Source organism: Notolabrus celidotus, chromosome 2 (genome assembly GCF_009762535.1).
Source record: "Notolabrus celidotus isolate fNotCel1 chromosome 2, fNotCel1.pri, whole genome shotgun sequence".
NCBI lineage: Eukaryota > Metazoa > Chordata > Actinopteri > Labriformes > Labridae > Notolabrus > Notolabrus celidotus.
Genome location: NC_048273.1, coordinates 28,285,201 through 28,301,734, shown reverse-complemented (window position 1 = coordinate 28,301,734; position 16,534 = coordinate 28,285,201). Strand labels below are relative to the sequence as shown.

The following is a 16,534-nucleotide window of genomic DNA, read 5'->3' as shown; positions in this document are numbered from 1 at the left end:
CTCCAACAACATGGGTCACTGACCCGCATAAAAGGATTGTCACTAACAGTTTGTGACACAATAACAGCAGAAGTGCCACCGGTAAGTGTCGCCACATTGTGATATTTACAGTTTATTACAAGAAACGTTTTGCTTTTCACTGGCACAGGTTCTTCTTGAGTACTCGCCATGTTTGTTTTGGTGTTTTTCCACCTCTGCATCTCTCTGCACCCTCCCTTGTCAGACAACATTCAGGCAACCACTTTAGTTTAGTGCCACAAGATCATAGCATCCTCTACCACTCAGATCTCTGCATGGGTAATGAGGTTGGAAACTGAGAGGCTTCGGATTCCCCACAGAGGCTGAGTTTGTGATATGTTTTGAAATAAAAAACCTTGCTTAAAAGACAACTAGGACATGAAGAGGAATGTGGCTCAAGTTATTCATCATCTTACACTACACATTAATATCAGGAGAAACTTAATCTGTGATCCAGACTTCTTTATGATGCATTCTTATATAAAAGATACTGAGATGAGTAATACAGGACACACATCCCTGAAATTTGTGATGGCAGTGATGCTGAGATGAAGAAAATGGCTGATATCTGCAAAGAGAGAAAGAAGTGCGTGCGTCTGATGAGCTTAGACAGGTGAATGATGTTGAAGAGCTTCGTACCAATTTGCACTGAAATGGCAGCTGACAGCATAGGAGGAGAAGAGGAGAAAAGATTTAGGAGTTTGGCAGCAACCAAAATGTTAGTTGATGGTAAAAAAATGGCAAAATCTAGTGGGTCGAACAGAGAGAATGAAGTCATCTGATAAAGAAAAAATGAGAGAGGAGGGAAGAGAGAAATATGAATGAACAACAGCATAAAGATATGGATTGAAGTTATTTCTGTGCTTCATTCAAGTGATGCTCATTGAAAGACAAAGCTATAAAACAAACATTCAAATAAAAGTATGCAACACTTAAGCTCCTAGGAGCTTGTTATGAAACGGACTGAATTGAATTCTGATGCCACTAAATGATGTACAAAATCAAACAAGACCTCCAACAACAAGCTTGATTATTCTTATAGAGTTTTTTTAACGGCTGAAAGCACTAACGCCAGCCTGATGTCAGACAAAGAGATGTACAGTGCAAACCGCAGAGGTGAGTTTTTCCAGGGCAAAAGTTTCAAGTGAATGATGTAAGAATGCAGGGTGTGATTTTTCATCAGACAACTGAACTTATAAGACATTATCAGCTAAGGTATGAGACGCACTGCTTGACAGCGGTCACCATGAATGACACCAACTAAAGGTTTCTCAAGAAACAAGTTATACAACAATTAAAAAGGTCAAAAGATTTGTATTGACATTAAGTCAGCTCAGTGATGCAGTACATCTGACAGTAAGCGTGTCTCTGCTCTACCTCTGCTGCCATACTGTCTGATGATGCAATGAAGTCCAGATCTCATCCATCGCATCCCTCCCTCTCTTCAGCCGGCACCTGGCCAGCTATCGACCCGACCTCACTCATGGTTTTTGGGTCACAAGCTGTGACAGGAAAGAGGATGACTCTCCTGTCCTGTATCCAGCACTGTGCCACATATACACACACATATAGAGTGATGCTCTGCAGGAAAGACAGAAGATTTGCTGACCACCGGTTCTGTAGCCTTTTTTCAGCAGCACTATCAGTCTCAGACCAGAGAGATGGAGCGGAACAGTGACAGAAAAAAAAGGAAAAGAATCAGAGTAAGGGAATGGAAGAATTGATGGAGAAAGGGATGAAAAGGAAAGAAGAGAACAAGAGGGAGAAAAGGCAGAAATAGAGATTAAAAGACGGAGGAAGGGAAGACAATCCAGTTAGGGCGGGCGGTCACAGAAAAAGAGAAGCAGAGAGAGAGATAAAGAGACAGAAGAGGAAAGTAATCATCTGAAAGGTCTCAAGGTCTCAGTCAGACTCACTCACTGTCCTGCGGCAAAGATGAATGCAAAAGTTAGCTCCAGCTGGGTGTGCACGGATGAAAGATGAACACAATTTCAGAATTGACCTCTAGGGACAGAAATCAGAAACAGTTGAATGTGAGGGTAGAAACTGGACGATAGCGTGAGGCTGGAATCTGATGGCCCTGCTGCTAAGCTTCAATGCATACCAACAATAGCTGACCGCACACACGTCCTCCATGTTGTCCCCTCTCTGTGTTTTGTGGAACTGCTGAGGTCATTTTTCATAACTGATGAATTCAGCAAATCCTCCCTTTCAGGGTGCTGTGAAGAGAATATAAATATACATAACCAGGCTGGACAGGCAGCTAGAGGGAGATAATATTTCTTGGCTTCATAAATATTTTTGGGACAGATAATTCACATTAAAAGTGTTCTTTTAATGACACTCTCGATATCCTTCACCCTGGAAACACTACTCCTACAGATAATGGAACAATATTAAAGGTTATCACACTCAATGTTTAATATCATTGATCGTATGTACAGATAGACGATATGCCTCCACTTCCTACTGTTATGCAAGCCAAGCCAGAGTATCCCCTGCGACAGGTGCTGACGTACTGCGACAGCAATGTCATTGGAGTCAGAGTCTGTGATGAAGTGCAGCAGCACTCTGACATCCTGCTCCTTCTGCTTACCAAAACACACATTTAACATACTGATATACAGGTAGGTCAGTACAGTCTACTGCAGAACAGATACTATTGTCAGTTTGCAGCAGACACACATGGACACGAAAAGTTCAATAAGTCTTGTGTTAGTGTTGGTTACTCTGCTACTCTGGTAATCCAGTGAACACAGCACTGTGGGAGCTGCAGTTCTCAACAGAGCTGTCATTCTTGGTGTTATAATCCTTATAGCAACAAACAGCTGATTGAATTCAAACTTCTCCCAAACTAACTTTAATGGCAGAAACTCTTTTTGGAAAAATGTATTTGACGTGTAATTTGATTTTATAGTTTGACCTATGTCTCATCTGTTAACATGGAGGAGGCAGATTTAACAACCTTTACTGCAGCCTGTCAAGCAGGGGGAACTCCAAATGTTTGGCTTTGGGCTCACCTTTATGGCCCTTTTCCACAGGCCTGTCTTAGCCCTACTCTACTCTACTCGACTTGACTCGACTCTACTCTATTTTGTGTTGCGTTTCCACGGGCGCGGTACCTTGGGGTCAGATACCAGTTTTTTGTACCTGCTCTGCTCTGGTTCCAAGCGAGCTGAGCCGATACTAAAAGGTGACGTTGACGGACTGTGGGCCACTGATTGGTCAGAGAATGTTGTCACCGAAGAGTCATGAGCGCGACCACCGTTTTTAAAGCCGACATCAGTACTGTACAATGTCTGCACGCAAAGTTTCTCCGTGGTCCGTTGACAAGGTAAGGGTTAGCAAGTAGACCGTTGCCTACATGTCCTCCATTGTTTGTGATTGTTGTGTTTGTGTTGCGTTCAAAATGAAGTGAATACAGTTTCGCGCAGCAGTTTCGCGCAGCTGTGTTACGACAACCCCGCCCAGCATGAGGCGGTATGGTGGAAAAGGTACCCAAACCGAGTAGAGTCAAGTCGAGTTGAGCCGAGTCGAGTCGAGTAGGGCTGGAACTGTGTTGTGGAAAAAGGCCATAAGTGAGCTGACATACAGTCTTCAGTCAAGTACTGCAAATCAGTCTTTGGATCAAAGCTTCAAAAAGTGTCTAAGTGCCAGTGTAGCATATATTGGGCACATGTTGGGTTTTGTATTTGGCACACAATAGGCTATATGTGGCTAATCTTTCAAAACAGGGGCAGGTTTTGTTGGACTTGGGCATTAGAACTTGTTGGTTAGAACAAAGAAAAGATCTATGGTTTGGGTTGAGATAAGTGCTGTCGTGTGTACGATAGTTAAGTATCTTAAATTACTATCCTGAGTCTAATCAGTATGCCCATCTGTATGTTTGACCGATCAGTCTCCCTGGCTTTTACACTAAATGTACTGTACTGTACTGTACTGTACTGTACTGTACTGTACTGTACTGTACTGTACTGTACTGTACTGTACTATAGATCTCTTTGAATTACATTACCTGACATAGATAATGTGAGAACAGTTTTCTAGGGACTCATAGCATCATACTTTGAGGGGTTAGGACACTTTACAAGCTGCTGTTTTGATAACTTTGATGTGTAATAAAGCACAGGTAAGCTTTCAGATTATATATCTTCAGTTGTTTTAAAGAAATCAAACATCTTCTCTGTGACTGTTTTGTACAGTTAATGGTAGTAAACAGTTATATTCTGAGCCTGAACCAGATATTCCCTAAAATAATTACTTGATAATTGTGCCTATTGAGGTATATTCAAAAACTGCAAAATTGACTGTGTAAAAAACATGGCTTCTCTCAATAATATGATAATATTGCATATTAAGTAGCTCCTTTACTGTGTAGGCAGCTCACACAACTACACAGATACATCATGGCTGCCTTAAACCTTCCACACACTATGCACCATATTTTTCTCCTCACTTCTAAAACTGCAAACTATTCACTTTTACAGTAGGAAAAATATAATATATACAGGAAGCATGTACTGTCATGCTTCTTGACTTTTTATCCAATGACAGATATTGAGGATTCTTCCAGCATTTTTCAGCTCAGTGTTGTTGGCAGCTGTCCAGCGAGTCTGGACAGAAAACTCGCCCTTGCTCTTCTGCTCTAATTCATGCCCATCCCCAAGCTCATTCACTCTACACATGTAAGCACAGCCCGCATGTTGTATTCATCTGAGGTTGATAGATCAAACATGACATAATGTACAGTAGTATTACACACATGAAACATATTGTGCACATAGTAAAGATGTACAGCATAACGCCCAGAGGATGTAACACCAGATGTGCACATATAATGCTTTATGGTTCCCATCAAAGGCATAGTTGCCTGCAGTTACAGGGAAGTATTGTATACCCACATAGATTGATTCTGCATATAGAAGACTCAACATAAGGACACTGATGGAAATAAGGCTCTGCTTTCTTGAGTATTTCATAGCATTCATTTTAAGTGATGACCGTTGCAACAATGTGAGACTCTCTCTTTGTGTTGTATTTCTCCCTTGAGGGGAAACTTTACAACAACTAATGCAGGTAACAAATAATGTGAACCTGATGCAACACCTTATTTTGAACACTTTCTGCACCTTGTGCAATCCTTTTAATGTTTCATTCACACTATTTTTACTGAATAATGTATAAGAGGCAAGAATGGTATTTTCCCTCTATTTATACAGTAGTCATATTCATTATTCATGTGTTGATTCATGTGTTAAAGTCATTTCATGCACATAAGCCACGCAGAACTGCAGCAAATCAAAAGTCAGCTCTGTCTGTAAAGTACAGAAGAACAAACCTTCCTGCTTCCTTTCATTGCACACACTCTCACTTCAAATTCTAGTCTTCACACTTGTATTCACTGCCTTTAGGTATGACTGCAGATCCAACTGAACATGCCCCCTACACTTTTACATAAAACGATGGTCATTGGCTCCCTCGATGATTGTGATATTTCATCTAACTGAACCGTGTAAGCCCTATATCACAGAGAGAGTATGACACATGCAGCACTTATGGATTTATCTCACCTGAAAAAATACTTTTAAGTGACTCAACAGTTTAATGGGCTTCCTTTAGTTGACATGAACTCAAAATAACCTTTGGCCTATTTAATCTCTTAAATAGCAGGAGGAAACAGCTTCAGCTTGAGGCAATTGTCAAGCAAAATTGGATAAAACTCCTTCTGTTGCCCCTGTTTCTCTGGATCTGTTGCCATGGGGAATGACATACCCATCAAAGGATGCTGGAGAATGAGAGCAGCAGTGCTAGCGTTATTGTTTGCTAAAAGCTACTGTTGGATTGGATTAAGGGTGGCAATTTCCAATGTCCCTGACATCTGGAACACTCTGTGTCACATTTCACACGGAGAGTCTAAGAAGAAACAGGAAGAGAGAATGCAGGTGTGGCAGCATAAAAATGAAAGTCCAACTTTATTCTGTGCCACCTGGTTGCATATAGAGGAAGGCATTAGCATGCATGGCCAAGTCAGAGTAACAGTTGCTCCTATTTTCATTTAGAAAATTTCATCCGGCACTCACCCCCGCTGCCCCCTCTAAATGGAAAATGGAAATGGAATACCAAAATAAGATACGCTGGATACTCAAACATTTCACTTAAAGCTGAGTAGAATGCAGGTTGGAGCTAATTCTGTGTCTGACTGAATCTCATCCAAACAGAATGATGGCAGTTTGAAGGAATTTCAGACCTCAGAGACTCTGCTTTTTGCAATTTTGACAAGAGTTACACCAGATAAATTATTCCACTTTCATATTTTCTCTGGTAAATATGAATTTATGGCCAAGAGGGAAATTTGTCAACAGTCAGAAACTAGTCACTAAAGTAGGGGTCTATGAAGTACTTGCCAATAGTAGGGGATGTTGGTCAGCTCGGCCCTTTTGTTGAGAAAGCCAGAGAACCTGCATGGAAGCTTCGCTATCAGCTGCTGCAGGCGTGGTCAACTTGACATTGTAATTTAGCAGATTTTAACAATCCACTGTTGGTGTAAGCATAGGCTCTATTTAGATAATTTTCAGCTCTTTAGTCACCAAAATTATATCTGTCCAAATATATAATTAGGTATGATGTCTTTCTATGTTTATACTACAGGGTTAAATTAAAGTGTTGTTTTGCCAGCTATCTAAGAAGCAACAAGACTAACTGGTTATATATGGATATATATGGCAAATATACCAGGCACATGGTACTATGTTGACTCAGAATGAAGTAGTATGCCATAAAGGCGTTCCTAGCCAGGTGACCATTAAGTGGCTTGCACAACTAGTTTGCTTATTGACACATACAGTCATGTTTGTTTAAACAATATATTTATGGAAGTTTAAAAAAAGACAGTGGCTTGAAGCCTGACTGTTCCTGGCAGGGCTGCAGGGTGGTGCAGTGGTTAGTGTTGCCTCACTGTAAAAAGGTTCCTGTTTCCAGTACCCAGCTGAGGACAGGAGCCTTTCTGTGTGAGTGCATGCAAGGGTTGTCTCTTGGTTCTCTCCAGCTTCCTACCACAGTCTGAAGACATGCTGGTTACTGTTCACTGGTGACTCTAAATTGCCCATAGGTGTAAATGTGAGTGTGAATGGTTGTCTGTCTTTATGTTCCTGCTCTGTGGTTGACTAGTGACCTCTCAAGGCTGTACTCCACCTTTAGTCCAATGAAAGCAGGGATTCACTGCAGGTCCTTGCAACCCCAACTAACTTGCTTTCCTTTTGGCTGTAGCTTCAGATTTAACATCAAGTGAATGGACAAAAGTACAACAATGGCATAAATGTTCAATTCAACTTTCATTCAGAAAGTGTGGGACATAAAAAAGTGTTAACCTTATGAATATCTTAATGTTTTGTATAATGAATATGTTTTATGACAATGTATTTTTTAATGATGGGGATTACTTTCAATATGAAAGGATTTTTTTTAGCCTGTAAAAGATCTAAAGTACAAAACATAAGTCCCTTTTCATTTATGAACAACCAGGGTTGTCTCATATGTCTCAATGCACTTTAGGAAAAATCATTTTGACATCACCATTGGTTTGATTTCTCACACTTTAGAGCCCCTAGTTTAGCATTTTGCCATTTTGGCTGTATCATTTGTTTATTTTTGGAAACAGAATTGACTATATTTATATACTATATTTAAGAGTGAGGATAGACATTGTTACAAGCCTGTCCTGGTTGAAAGACTATAGAAGCAGATGGTAAATCACAGGTAGCCAGGGCTTTAACCCTAGAACACTATCGCCGGGTGATTTTTACCCGAGCAAACACATTTACATGATTTTCATTATGTTGCGTTTGTCTGAGTGTCATGGGTCCCTGGGTAGCTTCAGTATCGTGTTTGACGTCTTTGAAGGTGTGGGTGTTTCCCATAGACTGTATAAAATATGGACGTAGTATCCGTGACGTCACCCATCTGTTCCTGAGAGCTGTTTTGAAGCAAATCGACGGCAGCAGCCATATTGGTAATGCGGAACTCAGCTAGGCAGAGTGTGACGTAGTGTGAGCCTCTTAGCCAATGGCTGTGTGTTCCCGACCGGGAGTCACGTCAGTCATGTCCTTATTTGGGCAAAACTCGTAATCTTAATATCTTCTTAACCGTCACTTTAGAAAAAAATTCACCCCCCGTACAGTGTGTGCCATTAGAGAGATTAGCTTTGTAGGGCCAAGCCGTTTTTTGAACCAGGCTGTAAACATGTTTATTAATGCTGCAAAGATCGTCTTTTTCCCATTCATATTTATGTGGTTTCCGGTGTTTCTGCAGCCAGCCTCAAGCGGATTTTCGATGTATTGCAGTTTATAGCACTTCCGCATTGGCCTCATCATTTGAGACCGGAGTTTGCCGCTTGGTGTTTCCCTATTCTAAAACCCACTTTTTCCTACAGGCACGTGTTTGGGTGATTTTCACCCTTTTTTGTTTCTCTCTCCTGTAGCTGTTTGTGTGTCAAGGAGACTGTGCCTTCACCATGGAAGTCTCAAATGTCCCAGGAATGGGTGGACCGAACACCAAGTTTTCGCTTTCATCATTTTTTGTTTTAGAAATTTTTGGTGCCAAATTCAAAATTTTCAGTAATTTTTGAGCATTTTTACAGGATCCACCCATGATACATTTTTTTCATTTTGTTAGACATGGCACAGTTTAAAATAAAAGAACACTACTCTTATTTGTCATGTATTGTCATATTTTGATATATTTTAATGACAAGTACTTTTTTATTGCGTATATTATATCGGGTAAAAAACACCTGGCGTTAGTGATGGTGTTACTAATTTTAGCGATAGTGTTCAGACCCTGCTAATCAATGATTTTACTGACTTAAAAGTAGCCATTAAGAGCATAAGCTAATTTGAAAAGGAATTACTCAGGTAAAAGATTAAATGAGAAGCATAGTTTTGTTTTTTGTTTTATGAGTAGTAAATGATTAGCCAATTTACATTATGTAAAGTATTGTATAAGCCTATCTGAATTTCTTGTCTGAAATTGTCATTGCTTAAAAATAATTAAGATGAATAAAAGACGCGTTTTTATTTATCTTGACGTTATTGTTATAGTCTACTATAAAACAGTGTTAAACAGTCAGTCTGCGGTCTGTGACTCAGCAGTCTGCTTATGCAGATAGGATTTTCCTGTTTAACAACAGTCCCCATGTAGTTTATCTACCTACTACATGAACTGCAGGCACCAACCCCAGCTCACCCGCCCATCCAGCGTCACTGATTCAAACTGCAGCCGAGGCAGAGGAAGAAAGGAGAGCGGCTCACACACGCTCACACACTCAGGAGCGGAGGCTCAGAGAGGAACACACAACGAGAGAGCGAGAGAGAGAGGTTGGAGATCCTTCACTGGTTTTACACTTACAACCCATCAGGATCTAAAGATGTGGACTGAAGTCGCGAAGCTCGTGCTATTGAATTTGTTACTCATGGAGCTGCATTGTGCTAAAGGTAAGAAAGACACTTGTCTCCGCGAGGTGATGAATTTGCATCACGGACGCACACGGTACGCGCTTTGAGAGGGGATCGTTGCCTCGTCTCTTTTCATGTAGTCCGCGTCTTCTCGTGCCAATATACGGATCACACCTGGATCAGTTCTGCACGCGCAGCCAGTGCAAACACCGGTGACATGAGGTGGCACTACGCGGAAGAAAAGATCAACCAAACACGTGTCTAAATGCAGTAGGCTGAGGTCTGTCAGTGTGGGTATGATCGCAAAGTGCAGTCCTGCAACGGACCTGCGTGTTGTATTGTTGTAGCTGCAGCCCTACAAAACGCTAAAGTGAACCTGCATGAACAGATCTTTGTGTTCAGCTACTGTTAGGGACGCTGGTGGGAGACAGTCCACCTCACACTGAAGCCCATTGATTGTTTACAAGTGTTACTAAGCATTGAGAAGTGTCAGTCATGTTAAGGGAAGGCTGGATCCAAGGAAACACAATAAGTTATCCCAGTCAGGCTGTGATGGGAAGGAGCCTGCCAACAGTATTGGAGTATTAGGAGCTATAATAGCTGTTTATAGTCAGTACTGAGGATAGAAAGACATGCTTTGTTGTGTTTAAGTAAAGGCATGCCTGTGATCAATTTGACCATATTCAGGTTGTTGTTATACAACAGAAACCTCTAAAATTGAGTAAATAGCATTCCAACAGTTGGAAGTTGAGACTTTGCCTCAGTCATTGATAAAGTGCATATACTACCTCTTTACTGTGAATGCTGTCAGGTTTGCCACTATAAACGATATAAACACTTTCAGTACTATTGAATCTCTTTCTGTAGGAGGGATATGTGTCTGTGTTCAATAAGTCACCTCCTCAAAACAAAATCCTGACTGACAACTTGTGTTATTTCCTCTGGCAAAACAGGAACTCATACAGAGTCGGAGTGTGAAACTGGGCAGTTTCAGTGCAAGAACGGACGCTGCATCCCGACCCTGTGGAGATGTGATGATGATGATGATTGCTCAGACAGCAGCGATGAGGAGAACTGTCGTAAGTAGTCCAGATTCTTGTTAGATTGGCGGTTAAACATAATGATGCCTGTACAAGCTGTCCTTGAACACACCTGCCGTCCTGTGCGCGTTGAAAAGGATCAGGACTCCCATACATTTTCATGTGAAGAATCTCAAAGTTGACACACATTTGGCGCCAGTGCGTTGATGAGATTATGTATTCTGCTGTTTGATATGAGTTGGCACAAAACTGCATAACAGCAGGCTGTAGATAGCTGATTAAGCCCATGTTGCAGCTCTTGAATGAATGAAGTTATACTGAGAATAAGCTTCTTATCACTTTGCTTGGGGCCCTCTGGATTCTTCCTCTCAGTTGTTAGTCCACAGGCTTCTGTGCAGGAACGGCTGGTCCCGGATCAATGGTCAGGTCACATGGCCTCAGGAATTTCACTCGCTTCTTACTAATTTCACTTCCTAAGCAAACGTCGGACCCAGGGAGAGCTGGGTCAGAACAGGGACAGTTTGAAATATTATCATTATTACTCTTATCGTGTTGTGACTGTGCTGAGATAACGTAAATGCTGTTATCAGTGAATGTTCACCCTGTCTGCTGCACTGGCTCTGGATACATAATGGCTTCACAGACGGAGCTATATCTGAAATAGTGTGATTAAAATGTCACTGTTTTGTGTCATGACATCTCCCTGCTGAGCGATGCAGCATGCTTTAATGTGGAAACTGGGGGTTTTAGATAGGGATGATCCAAATTTTGGCTGCTTTTCTTTTCTCAAGGGCGCACCTTGCACTGTAAGCAGGTGGTTTGTAAAGAAATTTCAAATACAGAGATGCATATTCATCACTGTGCTACCAAATATTGAATTACTTATTAACGATTTCTTCAAAAAGCCTGATTTTGTTTTGATCTGGAATTGCACAAACTACCAGCAGAGTTATAATCGCTCACAAATGTATCTAGCTACTTCTTGCTTGACTTGTTTTCTAAGCCGATTGATCTGTTTCTTATTTTGGACAAGCAATCTAAGCCTGTGATTCTGCTGGTTCTTAGGTTTGTAACCAAAGTTTCACATATAGAAATTCAAACGTAAGACCCCCCCCCCCAATAACTTTTTGTGTTACAATGTTCAAAAATGTGTGATAAAACTTTGGTTGTTCTGTTAAGACAACTTCTCTGACAGTTAGGCGGGTGATCATTGCTTGTAAATTGTCATGGTGTTAGTTACTTGAGTGGTTACTCCAGCAGCCAATGGATTCATAGCATAAACAAACCCACAATCCTTTCGGCGGATAGTTTGTCGTTTGAGATTCAAATGCAAAACTGCACATCCAATATGCACATTTATTATGCACAATCATAAATGGTTTATTGCCCCTCAGGAATGTGTGAAAAAATGTAAAGTTTGGGATTGAATTGACTCTTTTCTATTCAGGAAAATGACAAAGACAGCTAGCAGAGTAATCAGTGCTTTCCAGTTTGTCATGGTACTAATATCAATCAATCAATCAATCAATCAATCAATCAATCTTTATTTGTATAGCGCCAAATCACAACAAACGTTATCTCAAGACGCTTTTACAAACATTGAAGGTCTAGACCACTCTATGTCAAATTATGAACAGAGACCCAACTTCAAGACAGGGTAAGACTCAGTCTGACCCCACCTTAATCCATCATGAGCATTGCACATCGCAGTATTTAGCTAGTTACAGTGGTGAGGAAAAACTTCCTTTTAACAGGCAGAAACCTCAGGCAGAACCAGACTCATGTTAGACAGCCATCATGCCTCGACCGAGTTGGGTCTGGAAAGACAGATAGAGGGGAGTAAGACAGAGAAGTGATAGTGATGAGACGAGTCGTAGAAGCTGTTGCCGCTGGAGTCCAGCATGTCCGGATCAGCTGGAGTCCAGATCGTCCACAGCAGGAGGATGTCTACAGCAGCTCAGAGGAATCTATGAGACAATGGAGCTCAGGGACTCCAGAAAGGTCTATGGTTAGTAACTTTAATGGGACAGGCAGAGTTAAAGTAAGTGATGAGGGGGTTGGGGGGAAGGGGGTGAGCTAGACTCCTAGTGTGTCAGTGTGCCAGTTCCCCCGGCAGTCTAGGCCTATAGCAGCATGACAAAAGCTGGTCCAATAGCATGAATGGTTTTAGTTTTGCCGAATTGATTATAGCCTGTCTTTTGAGAGAGCTAACTCAACCCATTTCTGTATAGGCAGGTGATTTGTAATTGAAGATTCCCATGCAGGAGTGTTCAGATTTTGGGCAATCAAGTATTTCTTCATGCTGTCGAGGAGTGTGTGAATAACAGACCCTGTAGTTTGCAATTAACCTGCCTCTGCTCTGTTCAGGAAATTGCACAGACAACCAGGCGGGTTATCATTGATTATAAATTCGTCATGGTACTAATTGCATGGATGGTTTCATTAAAGGCAAATTAAATTAATTCCTATCTTTGGGGCAAGCAAACCATACCCCTGTGTCTTTCAGCGGGTGGTTTGTCATTCAGGTTTCATGTTATATTGCAAAGTTAAAGGAAAAAGACTTCATAGTGTGCGATCTAACTGGCTTTGTTCCAGTCAGCTGGTTGTCCATACGTGTCAGAAAATTGGATGGACAACCAGTGAGTAATCACTGCTTATGAATTTGTCATGGTACTAATTGCTTGAATGGTTACATTAGGGGCCAATTGATTTATTGCTTATCTGCAGGACTGGAATACTGAACCCATGATTCTCTCACTCGGATTGTAGCCGCTGAATATCTTGGGAGTTCCCTGGATAAACGCTGTCACATCTGCAAGCACGCCTCTCTGACTGTGGCATGCACTGATTGGGATTATTGGAAATTTAACATAGAATACCTTTAGGATGCAGAGTTAGAATTTAATGAGCTCCTCTTCCCTCTAGCAGGTGTGGTTTACTTTGTTGTTTGGTATCAGTGGTGCTCAAAGAGAATGTGAAATGGCACTTAAGCCACAAGGTGATAGACTGTTCTTTTAACTGAGCCACTTTGTCTCTTGAAGAAAATGTTCTCTGCCTCTTTCTTCTCTCTTCCCTCTTTATGTTAGATCCCTGTAAGCTTCAGATGCAGTTACTCTTCCCTCTTGGGCTCTTCTGTCACTCTCTCGATCTTTCCCCTTGCTCCGTCTCTACCTTTTATCTACTTTCCCCCTCGCTCTGTGCTTTAGACTCTCATTCTTTACATCCACACCTTGCTCTTTCTCTTCCTCATGCTGTATTATTTGAGTGCCTCAGCTTGTGTTGGAACTGGGGTTCTTCTCTCTCAAAAGCTTCCTCACTTTTTTAGCGTTGTAGCACCCACAAGAGTCCCCCCCCCCCCCCTTCATTTTTAAATCTCCTGTGGGCACCCTGGCAGCGTGAGTGCCAAAGAGGCTGTGCCCACTCGTCTTACGCCCACAAAGAGCATCAGCTGACAGGTTGGTTGGAGATAAATCCAACAGCGTGACTTTGGTTGCCGGAGCGATGCTCAGTGGCTGGATGAGTGCCAGGCCTTCGAACAGATGCCAGCACTGCCACTGTGGCCCCCCTCTCCCCCAAACCACGTATCGCCAGCAAAGCTCAGCAGAGAGGAAGAGGAGAAGGAGGAGGAGGAAAGATGGGACAGATTTGATTGAGAGGAACAGGATGGAGAAACATAACAAGGAAATCGATTCAAAGTATTTTGGAGGAGAGGCCGGCAAATGTGCTGGAAGAAAAGAAGTGTAAGGTTAGCCTTGCACAGCTTACATCTGGCGCATCGCTCACGGTGTTGTAGCAAAACTAAACAGGCCTGAAGAGGTGTCATGTGAAGTGGGCTGTTCATTGAATTGATGGCATTTGCTCAGCATCTTTCGAGCCCCTGATTGGATGATTGGAATCTTTCCTGCAATTGTTGCTGTATTTACCTCTGAACTTTAGCATAAATATATAAACAAAAAGTTAACCTGGTCATCAGGTACATGGTTGAAACTAATTCTCGTTTTGGTCTTATTTTGAGATTTTACGGTTGGTTCTCATTGAACGTGGGGTATTTTGTTACTAACAGCGTGATACAAACCTTGTTTTGGTATTTGTTTGCAGTCACGTTTAGATTATTATTGAATCACTTTACTCAAAATGTGTGGAGTTGAATGTCAAAGCAGTTTGTAAACCTGTGTTTTTTTAAGTTCAGTTATTGGGCTATTATTCCTCCATTCAGAGAGGGTAGGACAGTTGATAGAGCAGGAAACCGAGAAAGTAGGGAGTGACATGCTGGAAAGGGGACCTCAGATTGGAATTGAACCAGGGCCATCCGCTTAAGGACCTCAGCTCTGGCACATAGGGCACACAACTTACTATAGAAAATTGTCGCTAATTTTTTCTGCTTCTTTTGCTTTTTAATGCAGTTAGCATTCTTCTTCTTCTGTTTGCTAAGGCGGTTAGCAAACAGCTTTAAGATGGTCTATAGTCACCGTCTGGGGGGAATACTGTATGACAACCAAGCACCAGTAGATACGATGAAAAACTGTACTTTTAAAATGAGAAAATATTCCAAAGTAACTCTTCGATTTTTACAAAAAAGTGATCGTATGTTCGAATATTCAAAAATCATTGCCCACCCCTAGTGTGCAATTTAATCATTTCGCCAAATTTGCACCCAGAAAATAGTTATAACTATTATCTATAAAATCTATGATCTATGAACTAATCAGAGAACAGTAGAAATTGGTCCATGAAGCAAATAGAAGCAGGTCATACTCCACACAGCTGTGGAATGGTTCTTGTTTAAGTGTCTGCTGCTAACATTGGCTTAGCTGTTGTGATTCAAACTGGAACCGAAACATCTGCATAATGTCCTCTAGTAACTGAACCACACATTAAATGAAACAGTTTCAGGTTACAGTTTCATGTCACTCTTCAAAGCTTCAAAGCAGGCCGGATATCTGGAGAGGGGGCTACGGGCTGAGCTGCACAACATCCAATTTCCAGAAATGTATTTGTCTTCCAGGAGTTCACTGAAACTGATGCTTTATTGCCTGTTGGTTCTGCAGATATTTCCTTTTATGAAAACATCTACTTTCTTCAGCTCACTTTGTAGTCGAGAGTTAGCATGCACTCATGCATGTACTTTGCATGCAAGCAGAAGTCTGCAAACTAACTGGCTGTTGTTATATCTGCTATGTTGAGGGCTGTTTGATCCATCCATATCAAGTCCAAATATCCATCGTTTCTCATGCTAGTGTACATAACACTTGTTTGCGTTCTCTCTCTGATATCTTTTCCACCCTGATTCTAAACAGATTGGGTTATCTTTTGTGCTTTTATTCTCCCTTTCTCTTTCTTCTTCCTCCTCCTCCTCCTGCTCCTCTCCTCCCCTCTCCTCTGTTTCATTCTCAACATGCCTCTTGGTAGATTTCGCTCTTGTTGCCCTGGGAGACGGTAAAGTGGTGATGATGGTAGTGATGGTAGCGTTGATGGTAGTGAGGGTTTTGTGCATGCGCGTGCTTTTCTTTGTAGTGAAGACAACACTCGGGCACAAACGTACGCTTGCACACGCGCAGCTCTCCACCTCTGCGCGGCTCTGTTTGACCTATATTTGGGCTGTGGAATATACAGAAAAAAGGCCTTATCGTTCGTACAGCGGATTTAAGTGGATTTAAACATGCCTAATCCAGAGTGCCACTGTAAAATCATCTCATATCTGAACCTCGTGTTAGCTTTCAATTGTTCTCCCTCTCTCTCTGCGCTGCACACTCTCCTCTCCTCCAAATGGCCTTGGTCAGAGCGCACTGTAAAAACACTATCAGTGAGAATTCTTTAATTCTATTTATCATTTGCAGATAATTCCCAAATGTGAGTTTTTGGCACCTTTTCTTTGATCTATATTCTTGCTCTTTCAGTGTTTCACAGGTGGTTGGATAGAAGAAGACATAAAGCAGAAAGCATCTCTGTACACCGAGCGATTAGCGAATAGTTGCAGGTCTTGTTAATGATGCAACGAGGGCAAAAACGTGAAGCTGTGAGGGGATA

At 41.6% G+C, this 16,534-nt stretch overlaps 1 protein-coding gene across 1 annotated transcript in view; it reads left to right on the top strand.

The window, feature by feature from the left end:
* The first annotated feature begins 9,323 nt into the window (after nt 1–9,323).
* Nucleotides 9,324–16,534, top strand: part of lrp8 (low density lipoprotein receptor-related protein 8, apolipoprotein e receptor) — a 195,313-nt gene continuing 188,102 nt past the window's right edge. Inside the window, exons 1-2 of the mRNA XM_034706432.1 lie at nt 9,324–9,506; nt 10,421–10,546. Coding sequence (XP_034562323.1) covers nt 9,440–9,506; nt 10,421–10,546 — 193 coding nt within the window. The 5' untranslated portion in view covers nt 9,324–9,439. The remainder of the gene's footprint in view (nt 9,507–10,420; nt 10,547–16,534) is intronic.